At 45.0% G+C, this 22,812-nt stretch overlaps 1 protein-coding gene across 1 annotated transcript in view; it reads right to left on the bottom strand.

Annotated features, from left to right (window-relative positions):
• CRIP2 (cysteine rich protein 2) overlaps positions 1 to 22,812 on the bottom strand; it is a 295,696-nt gene that overhangs the window by 40,009 nt on the left and 232,875 nt on the right. Inside the window, exons 5-6 of the mRNA XM_078659569.1 lie at positions 19,548 to 19,616; positions 17,342 to 17,436 (exon numbers count right to left, since the gene is read on the bottom strand). Of these exons, the coding sequence (XP_078515695.1) occupies positions 17,342 to 17,436; positions 19,548 to 19,616 (164 nt within the window). The remainder of the gene's footprint in view (positions 1 to 17,341; positions 17,437 to 19,547; positions 19,617 to 22,812) is intronic.

Below are 22,812 nucleotides of genomic sequence, written 5' to 3'. Positions count from 1 at the left end.
ATCTACTGTGAATGTGACCCAAACAGGGCTGCCGAACTGCTATTTCAATTTTCGATTAATACAATACTTGAAGATGTGCAGCTATCAATGAACACGGAAAGAGCTAGGAATGTAAGCATTTTAATCTGAGTACATATTAATAGAGTGTGATGTGAAGACTTGGGGGTGGGCGACAGCACAGGGATGGATAGAATATGTACGTATGCATAGCTGCCAAGGTTTCAGAATGCTGTGTGTAGCATTTTCATAATTTCAGTGTAACTAATGAGTGACACTTTCTCGCGAGCAAATTCAAGCAATGAAGATAAGAGAAACATAAATAGCAGAAAGTACACCCATTTGAGCTGCAAGGAACTCTAAGAGGATCTTAAAACTGGTGCAAAGCACCAGAAATGGAAGCACACTTCACTAACCAAGTGCCCCTACTTAGCAGTGTAATTAAAAAGCAATAGCTGAGCACTACCCCGAGGTCCAGCGTGTGGTGCCGCCTGCTATTATTGATAAGGCTGAGAGTTGCACAGTTTGCTAAGTAATTAAACTATGGTTACAGCCAGTGTTTTAAATCGGCTGTTACTGTCCGGTACTGAGTACCAGCACTTTTTTTATTTTGAGCGGGAGAGTACTGGAACTTCTCAAGAGAAATGTAAAACTTTTAATTGGAGTGTACCTGCACTTCTCAGAAACAAGCCGGTACTTTGTTACAGGGAAGTTGCACATGGGAAAGTTTGCTTTTTGTGGCTCAGAGCAAACACTGGTCCAAGTGACGACTGCATGGCCTGCCCAATATCTTCTAAACCTGGAATTATTTTTGTTCAAAGAAGCATTAGTTCAGTTAAGGGACACGTGGTGATTAAAAAATTGTTTCAAAGAAGAGAAAGCAAAGGCAGGATTTCATGTTGTTGTCACTTGCAAGCCTCCATGCCTTTGTTTGCATCCACTCATGGACAAGGGCGTACCTAGCATTGGTGCAGTTATGGAGCTTTTCTAAGTGCTGCTCTGGTAGAACCCACCTGCAACATGTACCAAGTCGCCACTGGGAAAGTCTGAAAATTCCCTTTTGTGCATGGTGACTATAGGGTGGAGGGCCAACAAAAAGTGTTCTCAATGTCCATAACATAATGGTAGTGTTTGAAAAGCTGTGCATTTTGGTTACCATATCGTATTCCTTTATCTGAATGAAATGCTGCAGCTACCGCATCAGAAGGAAGGGTGATGAACTCCTTGAACTGTGAAACGATGAAGCTTTGAGACTCTACAACCCTTTGAAGGGTGTCCCCCAGGTGCGTGCTTTGAGATATGGACTTTTCCAGTGCTCCTGGTTACAGCATTCAGCAGAGGACTTAAAAATGTTTTACTCTTGAGCCCCCTAACCAAAATATTTTGAAGTCGCCCGAACCCCCAAAACGTTATGGAAAGACTTGGTGGGGCAAGAGGGGCAGGGATGAGTTAATTCAGCGGGTGTATTATGGTAGCTTTTCAGTATCTCACAAGCTACACTAAATGTGAGACTTTTAAATAAGAAAATACATTAAATAAAATCCTGAACTAGATACAAATACTTCTCCCATTATTTGGGGTCTTGTGAACCCATCACACTGCTGGACCAAAATGCAACTGCACTTTCTTCACTAATGATAGCTGCAGCACTGAGTAGCAGGCTATCCCCATCAAACCTGGCCATCACTCTGATCTTGAAACAGAGTCTGTTCTTTTCAGAAAAAAGTAGCATTCATGCGTTGCCTGCCTCTTTGCAGCAAGGGGGCTCTCAGCCCTAACGCTACCCACCATGCCATGATTGTACAGTAAGACAGTCATAATTTGGATGCAGTGGGCCCTTCACACTCCTGGGGCCCAGTGCCAGTGCCACTGCACCTGCCTCACTAATAAGAGTTAATGCCTCATGCACCAGGCAGCCTCCTCTGTCCCTTGTTAAACTGCCCCATCCTCCTTTCTGCCACACACTGAAGCTCAAGCTAAGGTGTTTCCTCTGCTTCAGTGTTTTCATTTCATGGGCCATTGGATCAAAGCCCAAAGCAAAGCTGACACAGCAAGGGTGCACTAAGCCTGAACACATGCAAGGAATGATGGTAAAACTGCTGGTAGAGGTGTAGTTTGGGTCCCCACACCTCTTGGCCCCAGTGCTACTGCACCTACAACGCCAATAATACATACTCCTCTGCCCACACTACTGGGTCATTACTCATAGGCTACAGGGCCAAAACGGGCTGTCTGCCCCCTTGTGTATCAAAAGTGGGAAAAAGCCCCACATCTCGCCCTTCCGGGTTTCTTGGAACCTGTTCCCTATGCCGCAAGTTGGACCTGAACCACAAAGCTAACAAGGAAATGGCTCCCCACCCTCCTTTTGGTAGTAACATTTCCTTAATTGGAGTGCAGTGGTACCTCGCACCATTGCCCCTGTGCCAGTGCACCTGCTGAACTAATGATAGTGATGGTAATTTTTTTTTTAAATCAGTCCGCATTTCTCAACACCTTCTTCAGGGCATCTCTTTGGGGAAGTGGGGAAGATATCTCTGTTCATTTGTAAAAGAAAATATTAGAACCCCACATAGCGTCCCCTTCGCTAACCCATCACTTTGACGCTATCCATGGATTTTGCTCCATTCTGCTTTCTCCTGGGCTAATACTCTGATGGCCCAGGGGTCAGGGCGTTCAGGGCTCTGAATATGACCCATTTGGCCTCCTCCCTGCCATGCCCTCAACTCACCTGAGAGGACAACTGCATGTAAACAGAGGTCAAAGTTGTTCAGTTGGATGGCGATCTACATGCTTTTTATTTCACGAAAAAAAGTTCCTATACATTATGTTAAAAATGACCATCCCTCAATTGTTAATGTGGACCTGGAGTACCTGAAGAGTACTGACAGGGAGGATAATCTAAAGTGCATTGATTTAATGAGTCACTTGAAGTATGAAGACAAACATTACTTATTTTTTAGAGCTAATGTAAAGATGCTGACTTTTGAAAAGAGTCTTTTTAATTAACCTATACAAATGTCTGCACTAAGTATAGTCTGGTTAGCTATGACTAATATGTATTCTTGGAAAGCACTTGTTTTTATCAGATACACTAAATCAGTGTGTGGCAGTGTATCTGATGCTGTGTGTAATACAATTTTAAAATAATGACTTACATATTCACAGTGCTTTCTGTTACTTGTTGGGCTCTAATAATACACAGGTCACTATTCTACACTGCATCAAGGGGGATTACATTATGTGACTCTCTAGCCTCACAAAATACATCTGCAGTGAGCACATTAACTAATTATTGTGAATTATTGTGAAGTAGTGTGGCTCACTGGTTAGAGGCGGCAGACCCGAGAGCAGAGGACGGCCCGGGACCAGGGTTCGATTCCCGGCGCGGCAGGTTTCTGGACCAGGGTCAGCGGACTCGATAATTCTCTCGCCTCGGTGCCCACTCTGATCAGCGATCACACTCGGCGACTCTGGGCATTAGCTTGCCTCATCTTCACTAACGGCCCCACCAGACCGCCGGGGATGCCTGGTCTCACCCTGGAGATACCCATTGAGGGACCATCCCTCAGGGAAGCCAGGAAGGGTTTTGCAGCGGTCGAAGCGCCTTGGGACCCTACGGGTAAGTAGTGCGCTATATAAATGCCTATACATACATACATACATACATACATTGTTTCATAATATAAAAGAGTGCATTTCCCATCTAACAGTTTAATTTGCATTCATTTTTCATTTAAGGTGTATGCGTTATTTCAGATGCAGTTGCTGGGAAGGTGAAAAAAAAAATGAATAGAATATGTTGTTTTTAGCCACCACAGGGCTCAGGATCGCACTTACCGGCATGGCCCGTATTTTAATGTCTGGTATAAAAATTAGAAAAGTAACCTAAAGCTGGTATTTTTCCCTGTTATCAGTACATACTTTGAACAGAAAATGTAAGGAGAAAACGCTTTGAAAAACCATGTTAAGAATGAATACAGACGAGTTCATATAACGTTCTACTTAGCCATGTCCAGGCCTTTGCAGAATCATAAAACATGAGCAGATGGGCTTTTCTCTGTGAAAGGAGGTATTCCTAATTTTGTTCGCTTCTTGTAAAAGAAGACGGCCTGTAAGTGCAAAAAGTAAACAAAATCACACCTCCAGGCCAACTTTATTTACAAGTGTTTACTGATGCATTTGTGCCCCCCTGTGAATGCCACAATGACCCCCAGGGGGGTGCGCCCAACAGTTTGAAGACCACTGGTATATGGGGGTTGAATGCCAGACATATTTCAAATGGCATGTAACCCTTGGTGCACCACTCTTGCAATGTATCTGTTGATTAAAGGTATATCCAAAGACTGTAAAGTAGTTGTTTAGAAAATCTTCCTTTTATTGTGCTTAATAGGTATGTGTCAAAGACAACAAGCCAATGCGTTTCGTCCACATCAAGGTGGACTTCTTCAGGGCACAAGAATGTATCAAAGAGTGTAATCGTCATCCAAAGTAATGGTCCTAAATTAATCCAATATTTGTTTCAAGAGTGAAATAAAAACTCTGGTAATAGTCCATCCACGTTAGAGAATGTTCAAACTTTCATTCATGGTGCACATCATTGGACCTATTAGGTCTACCATATGAAGAAATGATTGAAGCATATGAGGGACAACATGCCCTTCCTCCAGCACTTAGATTGGTGCCGGTCTTCAGGAACTGCGGTAATCCTCACGGTCCCGGGAGAAATACCAGCATAGGGTTTGCCAGTTTAAGTAATTTCTGGGTAATTGCAACCTCCTGCGATGCTGAGGAAAATGTCAGTGTCAGATGTGAGGCCTAGCAAGATGCCCTGCATAGCCTTTACTCCATAGGCCTTTACTCCGCATGGCTTTTCTCCGCAAGTGAATGTATTTTTAGAGTTTAGGGATGGGTAGAGGTAAATGGGGTAAGGGTGATTTTAGGGCTAAGGGTTGGGTAAAGTTAAAGGGAGGTAAGGGTGATTTAGGGTTAATTGGTTGGTAGAGATTGGGGTAAAGGTTATTTTAAGATTTAGGGGTGGGTAGAAGCAAAGAAGGTAAATGTGATTTTAAGAGCTGGGGGACACAGTCAAAGGGGGTAAGGGTGATTTTAGGGTTAAGGGGTGGATAGAGGTAAAGGGAGATTTTAGGGTTAAGGGGTGAGTACAGGTAAAAAGAGAAAGGGTTAGTTAGGGTTCAGGGGTGGGTAAAAGTAAAGTGAAGTAAGGGATTTTTATAATAAAATCTGGGATTTGAGGGTTACCTCCAAAATATTAAAAAGCACTAAAAAAGGGCCGGGCTTGGGGGTAAAACCTCATATATATGTGTGTATGTGTGTGTGAACATTTTGATATACACACATCCATATTTATATATACATATATATATATGTGATCAAGACCGGGGTGACCAGATCGAAACGCGTCATGTTGGGAGAAAGGAGAAATAAAGCACTTTAACTTCACTTGATACCTGAGTGGTGGCCCGTTCCTGTCTTTACGTCTTGGCAAGTACTTTGAGGTGGACAGGATTGGGTGTTTTATATATATATATATATACATATAAATATATATATATATATATATATATATATATATATATATATATATATATATATATATATATATATATATATATATATATATATATATATATATATATATATATATATATATATATATATATATATATCAAAGCTCACGTGTGAAAACACAGACCTCACTCACGGGGATACTGTCCAGAAGCCTTTATTACTAATAGCAAGCTTCAAATAGCAGAGAGACCCAGAGAAACGTTCATGAATGTCCTGTTTCGTCTGATATATATATATGAGAAACCACAATCCTGAAGCGCCGAACAGCAAACGGACACAGCCAGGTACAGACCACAAACCAAGGATTTAGAAGAAAGTAATGTGCTTTATTCCATCAATGGGGATGGCAGCATGACGCGTATATATATATACTCGGAGCCGAAACGTCATGCGGCTAACTTGCACTAAATAAATGAGTTTAGCACCTCAATTGGTCCGTGTCTGCGTGATCCTTGGCGTGGAGGATTCCTAGCACTTGGAGAAGAGACGCTGATATTCTGATATATATATATATATATATAAAACTTACCAGTAGGTAGTTACAGTTAGGACCTAGTGCTTTTTGTTTCGCTAACAACCTTGATGCCATTTGACGAATCTTCACTAGATTTTCAAAACTAGTTTGCCTCTCACTTCAGCTGCTGTTTGGAAAGTTTTGGGGTGATTTGTAAAGTGGGGGCAGGGAAAACGGGGGGTCCCAAAACACATTTTACTCATGCAACTTCCCATGGGGATTTTGAACACAACTAAGCAAAAACTGCTGAAATGAATTACACCATATTTGGCAGAAAGCTAAATCTTGACCTACAAAGAGTGCTTTTTGTAATTTGGTGCAAATCTGTTCAGTAGTTTTGGAGTTAATAGAAAAAAAAAAGATTTATGTATATCTAAGGACATGGTTCCTCTGCATATCAGATAGATCTCAAAATGAGATCTGATTGGCTACCACCACTTCAACCAGGAAGTGGTGGCAGCCTTATTGGGACTCAGGACTCAGCCTGAGTCCCCAAAATAAAAATAAAACAGAAGGGGGCAGGGTGGGAATATCCAGAATCCATAGGCGAGGTGGAAGCGTTAAAGTGTTGCCTCACATTCATGGTGGATCCCCGGCAAAATAAAACAAGCGTTACCTCCCACTCTTCACTTATTTCTGCCCCCTTGGTCAACCAGGTCCTGGAGGGATTTATATATTTATTCTGATTGCAATCACAAGTGTGTGAGGATGGAGAAGAGGCTAGCTTTAATGAGCTAACAGATCTGACATATCCGACTGCAATTTGTAGGCTAGGACAATACGCGGAAGCTGGGTTGTGGGTGCTTCTGATAATGTTGTTTCTTCGGTCTCCTCCCTTGATTCAACACTGGTTACATGAAGCAATCATGTGCATCATTGATGTAGCTCTCTTACGAAACGGTGCCTTCCGTGTTCGACAGGTTGAGGCAATGCCTAGTTCATTCTTCCTTGGATCAAGACCAGAGCATCAGTTCTTCCTGTCCCTCAACTTGGCCCCAATTATTACAGGGGAATAATGGAATGTTTTACCCTCTATTCTTTTGTTCACCTAGTGCTAACAATGGAACCTCTTAGGTCAGCAGTGGCCATATGATTTACTAAATAATAATTATTATTATTATTAAGCATTCTTATATAGCGCTCGATTACCCGTAGGCATCTCGGCGCTTGCCTTGGGAACCCGTCCTGGTTTTTCCCTGTGAGAACCCGTACTGGGCATCCCCAAGGTGAAAGCCAGGCATCCCGCCACGGGGGGGCCATAGTGGAGATTAAGCAAGCTAATGCCCAGAGCTGCAGAGTGTGAACCTGTAACTCGAGTAGGCACCGAAACGAGAATTATCGAGTCCGTGGATATTTGGGCTCAAGACCCTGCCGCGTCGGGAATTGAACTCTGGTCCCGGGTCTGACCTCTGCTTCAGGGTCTGCCACCTCTAACCAGTGAGACATAATCTTGCTAGCATTTGAAATGTTGCTACTGTTAGTGGTGAACCACTAAATGTATGTAATATGAAATGGAAGGTTATCATCTGTGTGTGTTAATACTGATTTAAGGAATACACGCCGGCATTTTTAAGGATATTTTTGTAAACGAGTTTGTTAGGGAGTTTACAAAGACTATGCCACACAATAAGCTTGGAAGAGGATTTACAGATCTGACAGGCAAACACCTATCTTTTCTCGGTCTCCTAAACATGCTCACAATAAACATTAAAGGGCATATTTACAATCCCCTACTGCCATCACATCACTTTTCACGACGTTGTGGTGGTGATAGAGCCTTCACCTTATTTACAAGGCAGCATTAAGCCACTTAACCCTTTAAGTGCGCCCGTCGGCCAACATCCGTCGCGAGCACTACCTCGGTAGTGCTGCGCACGTCCATTGGCCGACGTGGCCCCGCCCACCTAATGGAACGCCCCGCACCGCGGCGGAATTGCCGCCGCGGTTAAGGCATTAATGTGGCTTAACGTCACTTTGTGAATAAGGCACCCTTTCACACTATACTTAGCGTGAAAGGAGTGGGCAATGGATGTCGCAGTGGGTGTTTCAAAAATTAAGACCAGGGAAAACATGGTCCTACCCTGGCGCAATGAGGAGAAATGTTTTAATTTCTCCTCGTTTTTGCAGTTTGCATGTGTGCTGCATTGTGCAGCACACATGGAAACAGAAAAACGCCATGGATTGTTTATGTGCAGGAAGGTGTCTCTTCCTGCACAAGCATAATCTTTAAAAAGATTAGCACCAGTGCAAGGGGAAAGGCAGGGCTGCACCATATTGTTGTAAACATGGTGCAGCCCTGTGTTTCAGAAGTGGCGGTGCGCGGCGTTAAGCCAAGGAGGCTAACGCTGCGCTCCACCACTTCTATTGTAAATATGCTCCTGAGTGCCACCCGTTTTGTCCACGATTAAATGGAAAAGCGACGCAGGCCTGATGAAGAAATTGCGTCAAAAAAGTCAAGGCGCTGGCAAAAATTCCAAGCACAATGTTTTAAAAAAACGAATATATGATGATTTGGTTTGGAGCATGGGACATCAACTTAAATTACAATTTTAATGCTTCTCTCCAGGAACAGAAGTGCATTGGGGGTTTTTTTTAGCCTAAGAAATAAAATAAAAAATGATGTATTCTCTAAATGTAAAAGAAAAAATATTGGAACTTTGAAAACGATTCTCAAAAAAGTAGTTGGAGTATATAGAACAATACATACAATTAGTGGAGCTCTGTTTCCAATGATAACTGCTCATTCCCACTTCTGACTACTAAGCATCATTTTAACAATAATATTGTGTATCAACATATTTTGCAGCGCTTTATTTTTGCTGATGTTACTGTTTTTTATACTGTGAAATGGCAATATTTATTCACAAGTCATATTCAAATGCCCTCACCCTATCAGTTCTCATCCTAATACCGTGGTTAAGGTATTTGTTTGGAATTATGTCGGATTAGTAGTAAGCACCCGAGAGCACATAAAATGGGTGATTTCGGTATGCGCCACTAAAAACCACAGTGAATGTAACTGCAATAGAACCAGCAAAGCAAAGGTCACAGAATAAGCCTCTTATGAAACAAAATGGCTGCTGACATCAATCACTTTCAAGAAATAATTACAGAGCTAATTACCCAAAACCCTGCCGCCGCTAGTAATTTGTACAGTAGCTTATTCTCAATTTATTTTTCATAAGGTGGACTCCTCCCAGACTCAGTGATTTTCAGGAGGGCACGGTAATGGCAGCAGCAGCCCTCCTCCCCCGCGGGGGGAGCTGTCGGGCTGCCAAGCTCGCCTGTAATTACATTTTCAGCAGAGTGCCCGGATGGAACGGCTCCAGCTGCAGCCAAAGGGTCGTGCACAGTAATATTATGCAGGCAGCACCGCCCATCGCTTTTATATCTGGACTTAAAAAAGGAACTCAACAAGAAGTGCCTGGACTCTCAGGAATCAGGAAGTAACTTCAAATAGTAATGGGATATTATTTTATTCGAGTTCTTTGTCTGTCACACTGAGGATTTCATGGCACTAAAAGCGACTTCATAAACAACATCCTAGGCCTTTCAATACAGCTAGACTTCCACAAACTGGTCACAGCCTTCATGACCCCATCGATACAGACCAAAGAAGACAAAGACCTGATCGACCTCCTACTCACCGCAGCGATCAAGACGATCCTGAACAACTGGAAAGATACGGGGAGAGCATCATTCAAGACGTGGGTCAACTGGATCACCTTTCTACGCGGGGCAGACGCCATAACATCAAATCAAACAACAGCAACACATGCCAGACCAGAAATGTGGCTATCCCTGGCCAACTACCTGTCCTCACACAAGCCCCCCTAGACGCAAGCAACCACCCTAGCAACACACAATCAGAGCGGCGCAGGCGGACAAGCCTGTCCAAAGCCAAAAGATATAGCGCACTGTTGTTCCTCCATCTCCTCACTCCCTTTTCTCTTTTCTCTTCTCAATTTCCTTTCCAGTCACCTAGAGGAGAACTTCCGCACCACCTATAAAACGACATATAAGCATACGAATGTTTTGACGCAGGCCCTACAAGCCGTTGTAACCCCACCGGCAAACATAACTGTTCTGAATACTTTGCTTCCTCCCCTCTGTTGTGAAGTTAGCAGACTAGTGGTTGTGGGTGGAGACAGGGGAGGGCAGGAAGAGGAGGAGCCGGAGCGAGAGGAAGTTAGTTAGAGTAGGGACAGGGCATGAGTAAGATGTATTAAATAAAGCTCCAGTATAATGCAATCAGAGTGTGTGATTATTTGTAGCACGATGCTACAACTGGCGACGAAGGTGGGATAGGCATGTCCAGTGCCCCAGAACCCTAGCAAGAACACCCTGTCCCGAGCGGCGTCTTAAGAAGGAGAACGCTGCTGTGTGGCGCTGTGTACCGCCCAAAGAAAAAGGCCAGCAGTGAGTGACCCTCGCCAGGGGATCGCCTGAGGCCCAAAGGAACCGGAAAACGAGCACCAGAGCGTCGGCAGAAAAGAAACGCGCACTCGCGCCAAAACGGGACTCACGCTTGATGCGTGTAACTTGATGTGCCCCGACTGCAACAGAGGTCGGGTGCCCACCCCGGCTCTGCCCTGCGCCCCACAGTGAAGGAGAGGTGCTCAAAGTAAAGGGGAGTGCCCCCGAAGGATCCGCTGGCAGGCGCCAACGAACGCAACAGAAACTGAGCTCAGGACGGAGCTCGAGGAATCCCAGCATCGGAGAATCTCACGCCCGATGCGTGAGGCTTAGCAGGTTGTCGGCGAGAGAGAGAGCGGGAACTGTGGAGGTGAGCTGGGAGCCCACACCGATCTCACCTGATGTCCATGGTGGCTGAGGAGGAGTGAATCCTGGCGTGGACTGCCCCAGAAGCCGACCGCCGGTGAGTCCTGAGTGCCCCCGAACGAATGAGCCTGGAGAGCCAGCCTCGTGTGTGCCTGCAGTGACGGCGGCCATTTTGAAGTCAGGCATCTGGGAAGGACAACCCTGTGCAAAGTAAAGGCGGCCATTTTGAAGTCAGGCACAGGTACAACAAACAAGCATTGGCTAACAAACAAGCATTGGTACCTAAAACAAACAAGCATTGGTACCTGAAAATAATCAAGCATTGGCAAAGAAAACAAGCAGTGGTAGCTGAAAATAAACAAGCATTGGCGAGACCAAGTGAGCGTGATAGAAACATTAACGGACACGGCAACGATGTCTGATGACGATCGCCAGGCGGCAGATGTCAAGCCTACGGTCCCAGGCGGTTCACACCTGCGAGCGCCCGAGCCCCTCAAAGTGACCACTGGGGGAACCATGGGCCCCAAATGGCAAGAATGGCTCGAAGAATTCGAAGACTATATCGAAGGATCAGAAGTGACTGAAGATAAAAAGAAGTTGATTGCCCTGCGTAACTTGGCGGGGCGGGAAATTGTCAAAATAATTAAGGACCTTCCTGCCACAGAGGCGGACACATATGACAAAGTGCGTGACGCACTGAACAAAAGGTTCCTTCACAAAAAGAACGTCGACTATGAACGACACACCTTCCACTCAGCGCGTCAAGGGAAGGAAGAACCGATGAGTGCGTTTATGATGCGACTGAGGAGACTAGCCAAGCATTGTGCATTTGATAACTTCTCTACTGATGCTGCAGTAAAATCACAAATAATTGATGGTTGTCACTCCGACCAACTGAGGAGACGGTTGTTGAGGAAAGAACATACACTAGATGAGATCGAGGAGATGACTCGGATCTTTGATCAAGCGGAGGAGCATGCAGCTGCTATCGAAACAGGGCACAAAGGGAGTCGCGAGTTAGTGCGACGTGTGCACACCAGAAGTGACCAGTGAAGAAGCTCGAGAGAAAAGCAGTGGAGGTCACGCCCGTCATCTCGTCAAGAACAATCACGACATCAGCGGCGAGAACCATGGAAGAAAGAAAGAAGATCTGACAATATAAGGAAATGTTTTCGGTGTGGGTATGATTACCCCCATGTGGATAGCTGCCCTGCCATGGGTCAGAAATGCCGGAAATGCGGCAGAACCAATCATTTTGAAGCGATGTGTGGGGAGTACCACAAAGAGAGAAGAGGTGGAACCAACAGGACAGTTCAGCCTGAGCCACGAGGAGGTACCTCACGAACGTCCCGATCTGATAGCCGAAGATACCATGCACGAGCGAGCGGTTCAAGACCAAACTGAGCTGTCGTCAGGGTCGTCACACTCCAGCAGGGAGTCACGTCGGTCCAGGTGGGACCGGAGATCACAGTCCAAGGAGTCCAGGCCGTCATCCAGAGACTCTGTATATACTATTGAATATTTGAACTTAGCTGCGGATCCAGATCAGCTCAAAACATATCCGAGGCTAGACATCAAGGTTGGCAATCACGACACCAAATTTGTACTGGACTCAGGTGCGTCTCTGAACTATATTCCAGTCACTGAATACGAAAGAATGAGTCCGCGTCCCCCTCTGTCGTTCGCACCCGTCAGAGTCTTCACATGGATGGCCAAGAAGCCACTTCCTTGCCTGGGGAAGTTCTCGACAACCCTTCAACATGAAGACACAACCATTTCGGCAGTCATCCACGTTATCAAAGGCCCCGAAGCAGACTGTCTGTTGAGCTTACCGACAGCAGAACGCCTTCACCTAGTGGAAATTCTTTTCAAAGTTAGTGGAAACCAAGACGTGACCCGTCAGTTCCCCAGACTATTTCAAGGGCTAGGCAAGTTAAAGGACTGTCAAGTGCGGCTGCACATCAACGAACAAGTCAGGCCAGCTGCTCAGCATCCACGAAGGGTGCTATTCCATTTACAGACCGCGGTGGAAGAAGAACTCCAGGACCTGCTAGCCGCTGACATCATCGAGCGCACCGAAGGCCCAACACCATGGGTATCCCCAGTAGTCATTGTCCCCAAAAAGGGCACCGCCAACAAAGTCAGACTCTGTGTAGACATGCGTTTGCCCAACACTGCAATCGAGAGAGAGAGACATCCAGGACCACACTTGAGCGACATGATCTCAGCTCTCAACGGGGCGAAGGTGTTCTCCAAATTGGACTTAAATAAGGGATACCATCAACTGGAACTAGAGGCAAAATCCAGATACATCACCACATTTGCAACTCATCTTGGGTTGTTTAGATATAAGAGGCTCAGCTTTGGAGTCTCTTCAGCAGCTGAAATATTTCAAGAAGCTATTAGACAAGTCATCCAGAACATTCCCAATACGCTCAACTATAGTGATGACATCCTTGTGTATGGCTCTGATCTACGAGAACATGACATTGCACTCAATCGTGTCTGTCACGCACTACTAGAAGCAAACCTGACCCTGAACAGGGACAAATGGGAATTTCATCAAGACACATTAAAATTCTTTGGTCATATCTTCTCCGGTGCTGGCATGAAACCTGACCCCGACAAAATTGGGACTCTGAATAACACCAAGAGTCCTCAAGACGTCAATGAGCTCCGGTCATTCCTCGGGATGGCCAGTTACTGTGCTCGGTATATACAGGACTATGCGACGATCAGCCACCCCCTCCGCCTCTTGACCAAACAGGGTCAACCGTTTGAATGGACTCCCCAATGTGAGAAAGCATTCAAAGAAATCAAGAAGGCGGTGGCAACTGCAGATCACTTGTCATACTTCAATCCACAACGAAAAACGGAAATAACTGTGGATGCCAGCCCTGTTGGGCTTGGAGCCATCCTGGCACAGTATGACAACGATTCAGATCAACGTCGAATCATTGCTTATGCGAGTCGCAGCCTAACTGACCCGGAGAGGGCATACTCGCAGCCCGAGAAGGAAAGTCTTGCCGTAGTGTGGGCATGTGAACATTTTCATGTTTTCATATATGGTAAGCACTTCACTCTAATCACAGACCACCAAGCCCTTGTCACCATTTACGGAAATCCCCGATCCAAGATGCCCCCAAGAATTGAGAGGTGGGGCCTAAGGTTACAGGAATACACATTCACCATCGTCCACAAGCCGGGGAAGTCAGAAAACCCGGCTGATTACATGTCTAGGCATCCACTTGCATCGTCAGCCTCCAATCCCTCCATTGCGGAAGAATACATACACTTTGTGACAGATCAAGCTCTCCCTCCTGCCATTCCAATGGACACCATCCGAGAAAGTACGTCCCACGACATTGTCATGCAGAAGGTCTTACACCGAATTCGACACAACAGGTGGAGACACGACTCTAAGGATGAAGAAACTGATCCACTCCTCAAACAGGAAATGCAAGCTTTCCAACATGTATGCAGTGAACTGTCTGCCACCACTGATGGCATACTGCTGAGAGACCAGCGAATCGTGATTCCTACCAAACTGAGACAAGGAGTAGTTGCACTTGCTCATGAAGGACATCGGGGTATTGTATCAACCAAGCGTGCACTGAGAGAGCGGGTATGGTTTCCATACCTTGACCAAATGGTGGAAGCCACTTTGAAGGATTGTCACCTCTGTCAGCTCACAAGCAAAAATGATCCTCCAGCACCATTGAACATGACCCCCCTTCCACCGGGAGTGTGGCAAGGGATTGCCATTGATTTCTATGGACCCTTGTCATCGGGCAAATATGTGTTGGCCATCATTGATGAACATTCCAGATATCCCTTTGCACACTTTGTACCATCGACTAATGCCGCGAGCACTCTCAAGGTGCTTGATTAAGTCTTTGCGGCTTGGGGAGTTCCCTCTAAAGTGAAAACGGACAATGGGCCCCCATTCAATGGACAAGACTTTGCAGCGTTTGCAAAACATCTAGATTTCCACCACCGTAAGATTACGCCTCTCTGGCCACAGGCCAATGGAACAATCGAAAGATTCATGGCCACGCTTAAAAAGACTTTTCAGCATGCCACGGCGGAGGGAAAGGACTTACAAGTAGCCCTCAATGAGGTCCTCCGAGCCTACCGAACAACCCCTCATGCAACCACAGGGCAATGCCCAGCGACTCTCATGTTGGGACGTCCCATGCGGAACCGCATTCCAACGTGGGAAGGGGCCTTACGACCATCAGTGTCACCTGCTCGAGAACATCAAGAGATGATGGTGACTGACAAACACCGAAAAGACAAGATGAAGTCATACGCAGATCGACGGAGGAGAGCAAGGTCACTCTCGTTACATGAAGGGGACCAGGTACTTGTCAGACAAGAGCAGCAGAGGAAGACTGACTGCCCTTTCAAGGATGAACCGCTAGTAATCACAAAACGGAAAGGAACTATGTTGACTGCCGAATCGGAGCAGCGGCGAATCACCAGAAACATTTCACACTTCAAGAAACTATCACAAGACACCACTGAAACTGCATCTAGTGAAGTAGCCAGTCCTGGTTCGGCTGAACCACGGACAGATGATTGCGAGAACATTAGTCCTGTCAATGAAACACCGAACAGCATTGTTCCGAGTGTCAAGTCGCCACGACCTCATCGGGACACCCGTCCACCCAGAACACTTATTGCAGAAATGGACTAAGAAGTCAGAGTTTTCATTTGTTTTGTTACAAAAGGGGGAGATGTTGTGAAGTTAGCAGACTAGTGGTTGTGGGTGGAGACAGGGGAGGGCAGGAAGAGGAGGAGCCGGAGCGAGAGGAAGTTAGTTAGAGTAGGGACAGGGCATGAGTAAGATGTATTAAATAAAGCTCCAGTATAATGCAATCAGAGTGTGTGATTATTTGTAGCACAATGCTACACCCTCTAGGGGACAGTGACTCTACTCCTGTATACTGTACCTTGTAAATACCTCAATAAAAAGTATTGGAAATAAAAAAAAAAGCCTACCCTGAGCAATATAACAGCGAGGGTCATTACTCGGGGAAAGGTAGGTTTTAAAAGACTTCCTAACGCTAAAGAGGCTTTTCTCGATTATGAAAGCAACAGGAAGATTGTCCCACAAGAATGGATCCAGAAATTAGAAGCTGGTGTCACCTCAGATGCCTGCATCACAGAAAAGAAATAGAGATTCGATAGGACCTGCTTCACAGTAGGGTAAGGTGGGAGTGTCTCTATTAAGCAGCTGGAAAAGTGGGGTTTCTGAGCCAAGCAGAAAAGACTTAAAGGCAAATCCTCACCAGCTGCTGAGGGAGGGACAGGATGTGGTGGAAGACACAATCACTTTTTTTCAACTGTGCTTTGTGGAATTAACTCAGCCCAAAATGTTTTGTTGGTTCTGTTATTGCCCCAACTCTCCTCATTTGGAACAGCTGTTTTTTTCTTCTTTCTGAAGCTTTGGAGAGGAAATAGTCATCAAGAAGAAAGTTTTGCACACTGTGCGCTGCAATCTTTATTAGCCGCCACTTCCTGTGATGAGGCGGGACTTCCTCTCATGATACAGTAGAGTCACGGTGCTCAGAGTTAGTCCACCATAACATTAAGAGTTTGTGAGGGTAAAATACAGCAACTCTTGAAGACCACGAACAAGAGGGCCCTATCAAAAGTAAAAGCAGGTTCCACATTTCCCATTCCGGATATTGGAGCCAATTAAAATACCGAACATTGCCTGGAGATGCCCCTTCAGCTACAAAAGGTGTATGTTCTTGTAGGTAGGTGTGAAATATTTTTAGTTCAGGATTGTTCTCTCTGCTACAGTAGCTACATTCACCCGTGGGCATCATGGTGCTGAATAACAGATGCTGATTGTTGCCCAACTCAATGGTACTCATTTTATCGACCTCAGGAGGATGAAAGGCTGAGTGAACCTGCCGGGATTTGAACCTGTGAACATAAGGTCGAACATAGGTGCCTACAGTGGACGCATTAGTCAACTAAGCCACCAGAACAGGAAGGCGCACATTTGATTCTAATTTGGAGTATGGCCTGAAAGGGATCTACTGAGAGCGGTTTGTCGCTTGCTAATATCTGGTTCACATTCTGGCTATACTCTGTATGCAGATTTGTGCTATACAAATACCACATATATATGTACACATATACAGTAGTCACCTTAAAGAGTCTTTGAACCTTCTTCCAAGTGTTCAAACTATGTAAAACAATACCTTATTATTGATGTTATATATTTCTCCAGCCATTTCAGTTATGTGTTTGGAGAGGTGAAGATCACACATTGAAACAAACTGGACTTCATTAACAAACAGGATTTGGTGTGAAATATAATGGCCTCGTCCCACCTTCGTTGAGAGGTAAAATCACAGACTGGGAATGTTCTGTTCAGCTAGGACCACCTCTGAGACTAGAGCGTAGAGTCCACATAGAAGCTTTGTTTTGGTGTGTTCTTACCTCGGCATGCCCTCCTGGGGTCAGGGTCTTCGAACAGCGTTCACAACGTAGACAGGGGCGATGCCAGTCTTTGCCCAGGGAAGTCACCTTCTCAGCTTCAGAAAAGGAAACACAATTAAAAATGAAGATCAATAAAAATGTATATAGCAACGCTGGATGCTGCGATTACGGGCGGCGTGTTCAAGTGTGATGGCCGAACAAGTTAGCATTTTGACTTTGTCAGCGGGGGAAAGCCCAGTGAAACCGGAGAAAGGTCGGTCCACTGAAACAGTGCCCCGAGTTGGGCCAGTGTACAAGGAATGTACACAAGACAGGCATAGCCCACACCTAAGTAACTCAGTGAGGACCGCAGAGCCTGGTTCAGGTCGTAGCTGCCTGATTTCTTCTTGTTCTGCGGATTTCATTTTGATTGCGAAGCAATATTAGAGTGTCTTCCAGTGGCAGAGGCGTACAGAACTTGTTGGGACCGAGAGACTTTGAATCTGGCTTCCTCCATTATTCCAGCATGGGGTTAAGTCAGCTCTAGATTCCAGCTCCCCACATTCCTACAACAGCTGGCCTCATCCTGGCTCATTGGAAGGTGTGGGCCTCAGTGTTTTCAGATGCCAGTTACCACTCCATGATCAATAATGTTTTGGACCAATTTTCATGCAGATTTCTTACGTAATTTGACACATATTCTACTGGGAACTGGTCTGACACATTCAACCTGACAACAGTATAACAGTAAATGTGTCTCAATTTTCTGATTTACAATATGGCTCTTGTGCTGTGGAATGTGCCATTGGATTTAGACACTGACTGACGCAAGAAACAAGTTAACTGTATCCACGATTCTCCAACTTTGGCATCTTTGATAGATTGGCGTGCTAGAATTATTCCACATTGCCAGCCCAGAAATCCAATGATGGGCAATAATCCAAATGTGAATCTATGAAAGATTCAATCCAGGTAAAGAAGTAACAATTAATATATTACTGAGTCTGATTAAGGAGAATAATTCAGCTATGTGAATCTAAGAAAGATCCGATGCTGGAGATATGGTTACAAACGTCCAAAGATCCCAAATTGCCCCAGGTCAGCATAGCTAATTATGTGTTTGTCTTTCTGCCATGGCACTTGTAGACCTGGGTTTGTAAACAGAACATCAAAATTAGAAACACCAGAAAAGATGGGAATACAGAACTGGACCAACTACTGACATATGGAGCAAATTTAGATATTATAGCAAAGAAAATGCAGGCTTCATAGTTTGTGAACATCAGCAGTCGGTATTATCTTCATGCCAAGCCTGGTCAGACCACTCCTTTCAAACAAATTAGGAGCTCATCCCTTACAGGAGATTGTACACTATCCTGCAGGTGTATATAAGGGTGCTGAGGAACTCATTTTGTTGTCTTATAAAGATTTAATACCATATTAATGACTGTCACTTTGATTAACCTGCAGTCGTTTTGCATGCCATACGTTTGAGTTCTCTCAACTCTGATGTGCCCAGTATTTTTTTGCTTTTGACACAGCTCTCAATTAAGCTAACTCACTCACTGTCTGAGATGTCCACTGTTGCATCTCTTCAGTACGTTTCTGTTTCCTAATATGAAAACCATGCACCTGTTAGTACCATTAACTAAAAGTTTCCATTTCTGTCACATGCACCCTACTATGTGAGTGAAAAAGTTGGGGAAATTTGGTGAGGGGTCAGCCTTAGATGGTCAAATGCTTGGTCAGACAAATCTCTGGATGGCTGGGCTGTGATATCGCTGCTTGTTTATTTGTGTATAATAAACATGTTTTAGACTTCAAGTTGACTAGAAGCTAATATTTTTCTTTTTGAGTGCTGAAAATTATTTGTTGTATTGCAAAAGCAACCACGTTCACAAATTAATGAATGTGCAATGTTTGTCACCTTTGCAACACTTTGTTTCCTGTTATAAATTCCTCCCATCAACGGTTTTGTGGACTCATTTTCTCACAATAAAATGTTATTTGCAACAAGATTATCCCAATAAAAGTGTGCATTTACTTGGCTTACATCCTTCAAAAACCACTATTGCAGAATTGCTGTCCAGAAAGATTTTTTTCAGTTTCCTAACAGAATTCTCATGAAGGTTTTGAAAATAAAATTTGCGAATGACAGCTTTGCAACTTCCCTACCATCAATCCTTAGCCTACGTGAAGACGAGATGAAATATGAGGCAAGCCTTACCGAAATACACCTTCTTGGCACAGCGTGGACACATGTTGGGCTCTCCGGTGAAAGTGGTCACAGAAGAAGCTAGAAAACAAAGAGAGAAGATTCAGCCACCCTCCATGCCCTGATTCACCTCATTCTGCGAGTGTAAACAAGTGTTCAAACATAAACCACAACCCCTGATACGAATGTACATCGCCTCAACACTCGTTTTTTGAGGCACAATCTCCATCGGAGTCTCTTCCTGGGCCATTTTAAATTATTTTTACAGTAGCGGCTTGGCCCCTCCCAAAGTGGGGGGGCGTGGGGGTGGAGGGCATGCAGGAGGAAGGAGGAGGGAAATGGGGAGGGTTCGGGCACAAAAAATAAATAAACTTACCTTAACGCCACCGCCGTCTCCTACCACATCGCACTCTTCCTGCTTCTGGCCCTGGGCACAGGCTCCCTGCCTGCCCTGCGGCCAATAAGGAAGCTGCTCTCGCATGAGAGCCGCTACAGGATTGGACTGAGTGTCGGCAACTTGCGCTCCCAGTCAGAATGGGAGCCTGCGCTTTCTCTCTCAAGGCCCAGCAGTGCAGTTGGGGCTGGAGAGAGCTTCACTGCAAATGAGGAGTTTGGCCGGCCTGAGACGGCTGGCCAAACACCTCATGTGCAGTGAAGGGAGTGCCCACCACTCCCTCACCAGCAGTGTCCTCCTCTGGACCCGCCCCCATGACTCATCAGAGTACTGGGGGTGGGTCCAAGGAATTAAAATAAAATGATCATAAAACGGGATAAAAACCATTTTATTAACATTTTAATTTGCTGGTGGTGGCAGGGGGGTGGCGATCCTCTGCTTTAATGGAGTGGCCGCTGCTGCTATTTTCAAAACTCAGTTTCCTTAAAACATTTTAAAGGGGCATTTGAAAATGTCCATGTATCTAGCTCAAAACATCTCTGTGTTTGACTCTAATGTTTGAATGTATGCAAATACTGCTGTATATCATCTGGTGGCAGAGCGCCTACAAATTAATCCAGGAGCAGTGACGTCAACAGTTGGTCGATTCCAGAGCAGGCCAGGCACTATTAAAACAGTTAGAGCTTTTGATTATATTTAAGTCCTTGATACATATCTTTGATAAAAAAAAGAACTCAAAATCTCTAATAAATGTTTTGTGCATATAGTCCAGCAGTTACTTACTATTACATAATAATAGTTCTGGAGTAGCTAGCTACTCACCAAAAAAGCACTTTGACGCCTTATCAGGGATAGTAAGCACTATATAAATGCAATTACAATTACATTAATCTCATATAAACAGTATGTCATTAAAATAACACAACAGGTACAAAATGGTAGATTATTGAAGCTGTAGGACCCAAAACATGTATACAGGAACCAGAAAAAAAAAAACTATTTTAGGGTATTGCAAAAACTCACTGAGACACAGTATGAACTGATTAAAAAGTCCCAGGTCTGGGTCTGGCAGCAGAGACAGCTTCAGGGTGTTGGACACTAGAGGCAGTCAAACTAAGTACATTACAGATGCAAGAGGATGGCTTTCGACCCGCCCTCGAAATCTATATTTTCTCAGCCAGACACACAGGCTGCCAAAAGAAAGCACCCCCTAGGTGAGGCAGCAACCCTTGTGTGGATATGCAGAATGGCACTTAAACCAAGTTCATAAAACCTGTGTGGATCTATGCGGCTACCTCATGTGCCAGTGCCCCCTCTGATGATATGATTTGTTCATGATCATGACTGTCTTCCTATTGTTGAAATGCAAATTTAAAAAAATGTAATTAAAAAAACTCTTGAGTGGACTGCCTCAGGGTAGTGGCGGCTAGAGCAGACAAAGAGCGGAGGGATGAGGTCAACTGTACAGGTCCCATTGGCCAGTCAAGTGACACAGTCCCATTGGCCAGTCAAGTGACTGAGTGACGCTTGCTCATGAGCTGGGCCAGTGCAAAAGGTAACCACAGCCATACAATGGGTGGCTAACTTGCCACCTATCCTACATAAAAAAGGTCTTTGGTGGCAATATAAATCTAGGAAGGAGGTAGAAAAGGTTTCACATATAGTTTTTGGACTGCATAATAATCTCAAAGGCTATAATGCAATGGGAGAAAAAGTAAAGGCTACTGAAGCCAAGCCCTCTAGAAACGCACACCTGTGAAAAACGGTAGCACGCTGAATGAGTGTGATTAACCAACCATATGTCTGCATTCAACACATGGGCTGTAGAGAGGTTTGGCGATGAACCAGAGAAATGTCATACAGCAGAGCGCGGCCAAGCCAGTGTCTTTGAGCAACTTTTGTTGGTGTTGCCAGGAGTGGTGATGGTTACTTGTGAACAGCTGCAGAAGCTGGTGCAGTTGGAGAGTGCGCTAGTGTACTGGTACAAGACTGAGGGTTTGAGGAATGGATGGGACTTTACAAACACTGGCTTGTATGAAATCATAGTACACTGTTCCATTAGGGATGCTTGTAATTACTAGACAGGTTTAAAGTGCACATGTCTATCTGGCTAGGTGTCTTGCGACGGCCAGGCAGACATGCGCATTGACACCTTTCTAACCCAGTTAGAGAAAGTACAGGCCTCCAGCGCTATTGAGAGCACTGAGAGAGGCCTCTCCCTCCAATTCTGGCACTTTTCTGATGTTGGTTAACAGCACGTAAACAGTGCCAGGATTGATTAGGAGAATTGGCTGGAACCCGAGGAGCCTGGAGGAGAAAGAAGTAGAAGACGGACCTGAGCAAGGAGGATGTTGTGCAGCAAGCAAGGTAGTTGGATATTTCTTTTTATTTATAGTCGTCACTCGTCCTGCATGCTTGCACCCACCCAGCACCCATTTGCCTATCCAAGACCATCATTCGAATGTGCCAGGCCCAGCTGGCCATAACTGCAGTATAAAGTAGTTGTGTTATCCTGCGTCACATCATAAAAAGCACAGCCAATCAGGTTCATTTCACACCAGATGAAGCTCGGAAATGGCCCTCTAGGTCGTTCTTTCCCCCTCTCCGTCTTTTATGCTCTCTTTATTAATTAGTGAAGGGAAAGTGATAGGTTTTAAAAGGTGATGGAAGTAGGACTACAATTAATTATAGTAGATTAGACGTCTTTATCTTTGCAGCCACAAGGGGGCGCCAAGACCTTTAGAATGAGAACTGGACGGCGCACAAAAGGCAAAATAACGTGTTTACATGTCACAACGGTTCAGCGTGTCTGGTCTAGACCCGGGAGAAACCGCTGCAATAAACTGGTAATGGACAAGCGAGCGCAACGTGAATATGTGTTGT

This window comes from Lissotriton helveticus, chromosome 9, assembly GCF_964261635.1.
Source record: "Lissotriton helveticus chromosome 9, aLisHel1.1, whole genome shotgun sequence".
NCBI classification, from domain to species: Eukaryota; Metazoa; Chordata; class Amphibia; order Caudata; family Salamandridae; genus Lissotriton; species Lissotriton helveticus.
The sequence above is the reverse complement of the archived record's forward strand: the minus strand, read 5'-3'. Positions and strand labels throughout refer to the sequence as shown.